Source organism: Nicotiana tabacum, chromosome 13 (assembly GCF_000715075.1).
Source record: "Nicotiana tabacum cultivar K326 chromosome 13, ASM71507v2, whole genome shotgun sequence".
Classification (NCBI taxonomy): Eukaryota; Viridiplantae; Streptophyta; class Magnoliopsida; order Solanales; family Solanaceae; genus Nicotiana; species Nicotiana tabacum.
The window spans coordinates 18,367,109-18,376,983 of record NC_134092.1 but is presented as its reverse complement, the minus strand read 5'-3'; the positions used below and the strand labels follow the sequence as shown (position 1 = coordinate 18,376,983).

The following is a 9,875-nucleotide window of genomic DNA, read 5'->3' as shown; positions in this document are numbered from 1 at the left end:
AGGGTTGGGTCCTCGCAGTTCTCCCTTTAACACCAACGGTAGATAGGAACCGATTCGTCTCACGACGTGCCGTCCGTTCGCTCTCTGTTCAACAAAGGCCATCGAGTAGTATTGACTTATTATTTCACATTGCAAGTTCTTTATTTTTTAGTTAGAATTGATAGATTAATTTTGTCAAACATTTGCATAATGTTATGAAATTATATTTATAAATATTAATTTATTTTATCAAACATGCATTCCATTATGTTCTTACAAAACGTATGTTTTTAATTTTTATAATTAATTAAACTAAATATTATTAATTTAGAAAATATATATCAATTAATTTTACAATAGTTATAAATATATGATGATCAATTAGTGTATATTCAAGAAAATATATGCATCTTAAATACCAATTCTAATATCATTTATACTTATAAAAAATTATTTATAAGCATATATTTATTATATTAACTTTTAAATTTTGATAATTACTTCATTTAAAATTTAATCTAATTATGTAATTATACTTGTACAACCAAACAGTATGCTTGTAATTACACTGTAATTACTTTATGACAAACAAACAGGTCGTCGTAATTATTAGGTTGTGTAATTATACCAATTCCAATTACCGAGTGACCATCCAAACAGGCCCCAAATAAAGTAGGTAGGCATTCAACCAAGGAAAGACCAGAATCAGTTATTATACAAAAGCAAAAAAGACCAAAATCCAGAATCAGTTATTATACAACAGCAAAAAAGACCAAAATCCAGAATCAGTTATCATACAACAGCAAAAAAGACCAAAATCTACCAAGTTACATATCAAGAGCCACTGAAGAGCTAAGGTTGAGCTGCTGCTGCTGCTGCTACTACTACTACTACACATCATTTAGCATTACCCTTTCCTCCACTGTTTCCATACAAGCGGAAAAGACTGAAGGCAGAAATACCAGAGAGGACGATCATGCTAAGGCTCGCTATTACAGAACTTGCAACGCCTTCACCAGCTTGGTTACAATATTTACCATACATATCGCAGAGTTTCATCCATTGTAACTCTGTTTGACCTAACTTGGAAAATACTGCCGACTGTGCTGCTGCTGCCACCGCAGCCAAATTCAAGTAGGCCATCAACTGCACACACCGGAAAAAGGACATCAATTATAAATAGGATTTACCTAACATTGATAGCATTAAGAAATTTTGCACTATCAGTGTATTTTAATTGATTATAGCATGTTCTATTTTAGTTACCAAATTATATACACAATAACCGGTTCTTATAGGTCATTTTAACCTGATGATATCAAAAAACTGTACCCCGTCAGTACACAGAGGCTAAACTCTTGTAAATATGGTATTAGTGGAGCAAAATATAGTCAAAACCCTGAGATTGAGTAACAATAACCAAGACTCTTTTTTGAATTTCAATAATTACAAACACCTCCAGAAGGTTAAAAGGGTATAGTTTGAGTATTCTGTTGAAAAGAAAAAGTAAAAAACTGAAAAAGATAGTTATATAAGCATATGACCATTGAAACTACCCTTCAAAGATGGCTAACAACATGAACTTCTGAACTATTGGATTTGAACTGGAATTAACAACATACCCAGTATAATCACACATAGTGGGGTCTGGGGAGGGTAGTGTGTACACAGACAAGACATTACCCCTACCTTGTGGAGATAGAGAGGTTGTTTCCAATATACCCTCGGCTCAAGAAAGCATAAGCACCCCATTAATGAAAAGAAAAACAACAAGAGACAACAACGAGAAGCCATGGAAAAAGAGCATAAATAACAACAAGATAGTTAGATGACCGAAATGAAAGATTTGACTGATCTCTATAAATGTGACAGGATGCTTTCTTTCATTTATTTGAGGTGTGTTTCATGTCTGAAGGTTCACGAATTATGAACTATATAATGGTTTATCATAGTGTCTGACACAGGAAAGCAATTCACGCGTGAAACACCAGCTCTCTGATAACTTCTGGAGTTCTCATTGCATTTTTTAAGTTAAGCATATTTAATGTTGCAAAACCAGTCATCCAAAATGCATCATTGCTACATTCAGTTTAGGAACCCTTTTCCTCTTCAGATCACAAGTTAAGACAGTGGCTTAATTTTGATCCCAAGAACTAATAGACTAAGAATTTACCCTTAATAGATGACATCAGATTGTATTAAATGGGAAGAAGACTTAAACCACACCCCGGTGTTCACACCAAACAAATAAATGCGAGACACATATTTGCACATAAACTTTTCCCACTTAATATAGTTAATTAGCATATTTTCACACCTCATTTTATCACTTAACCATGATAAGTAGTACGGTCTGGTACAAACACCGAGTGCTAGTAAACATTTTGCTTAAATGCCCATCAAGGGGGAAATTTTTTCTAGGGAAAGGCCGTAAAAACATCTATTTTTTGCCAACTTAAAACCCGCACACATTTGTTGGTAAGGGTAGATTTAGCGGACAAGATCTTATGGGTATAAAACATGCAAGAAGTGCCTTTTTGTCGCTCCGATTTGTAGAAAAACAGCTAGAGACAAGTAATAAAGGATTTTTCTAATATGGACAGCATTATCCCATAATTTATATGCAGAGAAGGATGCAGTAAACGCTTCTGCACTGATTTCCCCTTGGTACTTAGTTATCACGAATACATGTAGTAGAATGTACTAATTGAATTCAAAGCATTCAGAATCAACCAGTCTACTAAATTATCATGACATTCACTTTTAAGTAGTCGCACACGAAGGGCATAGATAAGGAGAATGGCAACCAATTCCACACCATGTCTTGGGTTTTACATGGACGAGAAAATATCAATAATACTTCCTTACAGTTGGGGGTTGGTCTGAAATAGTCCTTTAAATATAAAACCTCAGCAGTTGTACTCCTTTATGTTTACCAAAACTGAGTGATTTTGGTCTCAATTATACTTAAAACACACGGCGTTATTTATATATCACGAAATTGACTTCTCAAAAGCACGTGAACCGTTATAAACTGAAGAAAAAATTCGGATGGACCTCTCCCAATTCATTTCCCTCAATTTGTACCCTAAGAAAAACAAGATCAGCAGCAGAAGCAGGCCAGACACTAGAAGAAACAACAAAAATAAAAACCATATAATTGGGAGGAAATGAATCAAGAGAAGTTCATCTCCATGGTTTTATTCAGTTTAAACGGCTCGCGTGCTTCTTACAAGCCAAGATTTTGTGATACATAACTATTGTCCTGTGTTTTAAACATAAAGAGACAAAAAGTGCTCAAGTTTGATAAACATAAAGAACTAGAACTGCTGAAGTGTATATTTTTGAAGGATTACTTTAGACTAACCTCCAGAAATGCAGGGTAAGGCTCCGTACTATCGACACTTGTGGTCCGGCCCTTCCCCGGACCCCGCGCATAGCGGGAGCTTCGTGCACCGGGCTGCCCTTTTTTTTTCTTACTTTAGACTAACCTCCAAACTACTTTTTGGCAGTCTCTCCAGTTTGGACTGAACTACCAACGAATTTTACCTATTTGAGTCATATTTGACCCAAAGATAGTTCTATTCTAGTTCAAGCATTGTACCAACTCCATGTTTAAGAGGCAAACATTAACCAAAATTCCCTCAGTAAACAACCCCATCACATTAACTGGTCCACAATGCATCCTGCGTTCACGCAGGGTTTGGAGAAGGGTCGCACCCCAAGGGGTGTGAGGTAGACAGTCTACCCGATGCAAGCATCGGTGGCTGATTCCACGGCTCGAACCCCATCACACTAACAATGAAGTAAAATAAGGTCCATCTGAGATAAGTACAAGAGGATGTGCCTGACTTGAATCAGCTCAGTTTCTCAAAGATAATGCAAGGGTTCGACTTTTAAAAGGATTAATATCAAAAACCTACTTTTAAGTTTTCACAGCAGAGTCACTAATTATGGAGCTTTGAAAAAGCTCTCTTGTTCTAAATTTTAAGTTAACCTTTGGAATATCAAATTTTTTATTTAAAAATAAAGCAGAATTAAAATGAACCCTTTTTACCTGATCACCAGAAAAAATAGCCCAAGCCAAGGGCTTATTGAAAAGAACACTTCCTCTAATCATACTCAAAATGCACCTTATAACTTGAACCAGTGAGTAAGCAGCAGCTAATCCATTAGCTATCACTAAAAATCTGCAAAAGAAAAGAACAAAAGTTCAAACCTTTAACAAAGTTCAAGTCTTTAACATTTAATCTTTGAAGGGAGAAGGGTCAAATATACTAATCTACTATACAAAATATCTTAATTTTACCATCCATTACATTTTGGGACCATTCATACCCTTATCATTGGTACGAAAAAGTATAATGGAGGGTAATTTTAAACCACAGATTTGAACCCTTTTCCCAAAGTATTTAGCACGTAAAATCCACCCAATCCACACTAGACTCTTGTTAAAGTCAAACAAATTCGAGACAATTTGCTAAAGAACAAAAGTATGTCCGGCTCTGCCCGTGGACAAATCATTTCGTGTTCACGCAGGGTCCGAAAAAGGACGCACCCATGGGTGGGATGTAGACGGTCTACTTTAATGCAAGCATTAGTCGTTGTTTCCACGGCCCGAACCCGTGATATGTAAGTCATACGGACACAACTTTATTGTTGCTCCAAGTGCACTAAGTTCCCGTTATGTGCGGGGTCCGAGAAAGGACAGAGTCTATTATAGGCAGCCTTACAGCTCGAACACATGACATCCTGGTCACATTGCAGCAACTTTATCAGTTATCCTAAGACTATCTCCTTCACCCCTTTCATAAACCGATGGTAAAATTAAGATATTTCATACAGTGGAGGAGTAAATTTGGACATTTTCCGATCTTTGAATTACAAGCTAAACAACCACACACACAAAACAAATAGAAAAAGAGAGCAAAAACCACTTACACAAGAGATTTCATGTCAGTGAACTTAGCCTTTTTCTGAATTGAGAATATAACTCTAACTTGACTATCAGTACCTATAAGAACAGCAGCAAGAACTGCTAAACCACAAATTAAACACCTTAAAATCAGCTCAGCTAATCTCACTCTCTTATCAATTACCTTCAAATTACTCCTATGATGAATTGGAACATTCCCTGGACTTACTCCAATACCCAAATAACTCATGGTTTTTACACTAAGCCAATTGCCCACAAACTCCCAAAAGTTTAGAAATTTATTTGTAGTTCACAGGAAAGTTTGCACAACAGTACAAAAACATCATTGCCCGTGCCACTTATATATATGGGAGAACCCCACTAAGCTTTAATTATTTTAATATTTTATTAGTACATATTTTTGGTGGTAGATTTTATTTTAACTTTTTTGGGCACTATTATTAAATTAGCAGATTTGTAGTGATTGAGCTTAAATGTAGCTCTGCTGCACTGTGCCAAGTGCCAGGTGTTCCTACTAGTTAGTGGGTTTAGCTTCACACAACCAAAATATGGAAAAGAAATTAAGGGGTAGTTTGGTATAAGCAAAAATAATCCTCCGAGTACGGTCTTATCCATTGTTGAGTTACTAATTATGGATAAGTTATTTTATGATTAAAAATAGTAGCGGGACAGTTAATACCTGCTAGAGGGTAGAAAAATAATTCCAAGATAAATATAATTTTTGAATTAATACAACATACCAAACAATCAATAAAAAATAATATCAGAATAATTAATCCAAACATAATTAATCTCAGTATAACTAATACCACAATTTCTCTCTTTGTTTTAATTTATATGACACATTCTGTTTATCAATAATTAATTTGATTTATCTTTGAAGCTAAATTAAATTATCGTGTAAATTGAAACGGATGGAGCAATAAATATTGAGTTGAATGAGAGCAATCTGACATGTGGGGTTGAGCAATTAAGGACTAGGTTGGGAAAGAAAACTTGAAATTTTGGACTAAATGTTTTGGGAAGAACCAACATGTTTCTTGTCCCAAGATAATGCTTGAGAGAGAAAGGAGTAGGGTGTGCCTTTAATTCTCTTAATTCAGTGGTAGGTATAGTGGAATTTATGATTGACCCATTTCTCTGTGACGAATAGCAAAAGGGTCACAAGTAAATGGTTCACTTTAATTTGTTGTTTTAACTAACTTCTTTGTATCTTTTTTTTCTTCTAAGTTTTTGGTAACAAATAATGGAATGTGAATATGTGAAAATTATTTACATTCCCCAAGTTTGCTTTAAACAATTATCATTTTATTCCTCATATTAAAGATGACTTCTTAAAATACTTATTCTACCCTCTATAATTTTTAACTCTTTTTTTTATTCTTTAACATAATTATATTATTTATTTTAATTTATATTATCTACTTACCTATAGACAAATTTAAAAAACTTTTTCGTAACCAAAAAGAGTGAGAAGTAGTAGTCAAGCATATAAGTTAATGATGTTCAATAGTGAAATAAATGAGAAAAATAAAAAAAATACAATAAATAATTTACTTGTATAGGTAATTTTATTAATAGCAATCAAAATTTTATTTACAAAATTGAGAATAAAAGAGAGTAAAAATTCTATAAATTATACAATGCAGGTAATAAAAAAATAATGGGCGTAAAATAGAGGTAAATTTTATAATAAATTTTGCAAAAATTATCAATTTAAACTTTACATGAACTTTAGTTATAATTTAAAAAAATCTAGTAATAACAATCAAAACTCAAAAATTTATATACACCATAGATAATAATAAATAGTGGAACTTAAAATCACACGCACACACCAACATACATTATATGCATTTTAATATACATAATATTAAAATAATAATAATAATAATAATAATATTAAAAATAAATTTTGTGTAATAAATTCATAATATAATTATTTTATTTATAATGTTAGTGAACTTAGATTAAATTATATAAATAAGATAGAGTATTTTTAACTTATGAATAAATACCTGCATTAAAAAATATCTAAATAATATAAAAAAAGGTATTACATATATGGAGAGTTGAAAATGTCAAGGGTAAAAAAGATATTGTGTAACACGAAAGGATGAAAATGACAATTGTTCAAAATTGAAGGATGAGTTTGATTTTTAGAGTAAACTTGGGGGATGTAAATGATTTTCACCCAGTTTTGTATCTGAGTCCCAGTTTATACGATACTTTTCGCTTTCCGAGTCAAATAAGAAATCTTCGACCACGATTTCTTGTATACGATATTTTTCGCTTTCCGAGTCAAACAAGAAAATCTTTGTATGCCCTTTAAATATTTTAAATTGTTAGTTAGACAAGTCGTTACAAAGCGCTCTCAGCCTAGGTCACGACCCTAAAAGACTAGACAGAAACCATCCGCTAAGAAAACGATAAATAAGACAAGTGATCATGTAAAGAACTCAAATCCAAAGTAACATTTACTGAACCTCTCTACTCTATTAATAAGACTGAAATGTGATTACAACTCAAATATCAAAATGCTAACAACTTAGTATCCGAATTACAATAGAAATTGCAGGAAGTAAAGCAACTAGGGATAGATAGAAGAAAGGGATGAAAAGGTTAGACTCAGAGAATGGGAGACAAGGAGAAGCAAACACTTTTCTCAACAATAGGCATAATCCCAAAATAAACGACCAGTCATTCTTTTTACAGAACCATCCTTGCGTCATATACTCAACCTGGATCCCAACTTAACCTGACCCTATTACTTGTTCTTCTGCCCAAAAGCTCTTCTCAGTCCAATAGCTACTTGTGTGACATTGGGCTGGAGCTGGTTCATAACCATACTCCCGTCCTCAATAAGAACCTTGTCCTCAAAGTTCGCGTCAAGAACGGTGATACTCGCGAGCTCCCAACCCATTATCTCAGAACCGAGGCATGCTTTGTGACTTGACCAGAATATGTGATCTAATGCACCTGTTATGAACCAATCAAACCTTTGATCATTGTGGTTCTTAGTAGATAGTAACAGAGATCTTAACTTGACCTGCCATACATATTCATGTGCCCTTGCTTGTCATCTTTTAGAGTCAATCAGATGCAAGCTAAATGAGAGAACCAATGCAAATATTCCAACAACGAACCTCCACAAAAGCATGACTCGGTTAAATGGAACTGTTCAGTGTTTTGGCAAAGTTTACTTCATATCGGGCATTGCTGTGATGATAAACCGCTTGTGTTTCCTCTGAAAGATCCATAGGCCATAACAACACTGGAATGAACAGTAGAATAGAGACTGCTATAATAATATCGTTGACATGATTGTGCTCCACAGCAGCTTCATAGTTTGTACCATACTCAACCACACTCCAACTTAACATAGGGAGAACAAACGATTGAGAAAAGTTGAATTGTAGTGCAACTTCTGCATCGTAATAGCTCCCCTTAAAATATTTAAATTTGGCGGAATCATCGTACTTGCCATCTTGCAAATCTGATTTTACTCCCCATGTAACATTGTCGTGCTTTGGCATTTCCACAGAACCCTCAAGTCTCTGCCAAGAGGCAACCCGTTTATCTAACTGGACAATTCTAGCTGAGTTATCCACAAAGTAAATCAATGTCGAAAAAGAAATATAATGAAGATGCTCCCAATTGACCTTAAAATGTACAGATGTAAAGTCAGCCTCAACTTGTTCCATGTCATCTAATAGCGTGCAAAATTTGGCTGAACGACCGAAAACCTTCCAATCATCTTCCAAAAATCACAAGTAGAATATGCCTCCTCATAAACACTCCATCGACCGAAAACCTTCCACTTAACTCAACTCAAGAGAGAATCACAACACACAACAAACTTCTCATACCCGTACGAGACATCGGCCTCGAGTCGTGGTAACAACTATTGTGAACTCTTCGAAACCCATTTGCACATAACCAAGACATCAGAACCGAATCCCTCTAAATCAACCAAGTCATGTAGACTGGTAAACCCAAAAGTACCTCAACCTGAATGCCTGCACCGAAGAACCTTTTAATGAATATGGTGCGGTTTCTTCCATCACTCTAATAATGCAATAACGAATCAGTAATGATATATAAATATCACTAGTCTCGGCACTATCCAATGCAAATATCTCAGATCTTAGCCACACACAAATCCGAAAAACCTTAGATACCACATATGAATGTTGAACACACTAGAACTATTCTCGAGAGTCACTCACTCTGACCTAGTATTGAATGCATACCCAAACATGCCGAACAACTAGTGCTTTGCTAGCACATGAATACTCCAAAGAAACAACCGAGAAATTCTCTCCTCCCACAAACTACATCCACAAAGGAATATCAAACCTGGGCCACTCCACAACCTCTATATATTCATAAGGTGTATTACATCATGCATCTAAATTCCTTGACCAACTCATCCTCGATAACACCCTTCTCAAACCATATCCAATCCACAAGTGCATCCAAGTTTAAGAACTGTAGCAACACATGCCCAAATGACCTAATCGCCGATAGTAGACTCCTCCATTTGGCTTGAAGCCACAAACACATCATCTGATGGCCCACGGTACTCTTCCTCCTTACCTGCCAAGGTCGCACACTGTTACTCTGTTGAATTCCTCATAGGCTCATGTAGCAATAGTCAAAATACCCTCCAAATAGCGTGCAAAAATTTGGCTCGACTGGATTCTTGTTGTCTAAATCGAGAGTGCGTTCTAGGGAGAGGAAAATGCAGCAACTGCTCCAGATATTTGCAGAAAGTTACTTCAAGCGGTCACCACATATTCGGGTCGCTAAAGTTGTTGGACTCTTGTTAGCTCTTTTTGGTATAGTTCTCAAAACAAGTCTGTTTGAAGCTCAAGGACTGCTTGCAAAGGATAACAATGGAATTCTTGTTCTCTTTTATACACTATTTCATTTGAAACTTCAAATGATAAATGGTTTA

General features: G+C 35.0%; 1 protein-coding gene across 1 annotated transcript; it reads right to left on the bottom strand.

Annotated features, from left to right (window-relative positions):
- Positions 1-662: 662 nt before the first annotated feature.
- Positions 663-5,234, bottom strand: LOC107786110 (CASP-like protein 2B1). Its single transcript, XM_016607547.2, has 3 exons — positions 4,921-5,234; positions 4,037-4,169; positions 663-1,125 (listed from the first exon to the last, which is right to left on the bottom strand). Exons 1-3 carry the CDS (start codon positions 5,142-5,144, stop codon positions 877-879), a joined length of 606 nt encoding a protein of 201 aa, XP_016463033.1. The 5' UTR covers positions 5,145-5,234; the 3' UTR covers positions 663-876.
- Between the last annotated feature and the right edge of the window lie 4,641 nt (positions 5,235-9,875).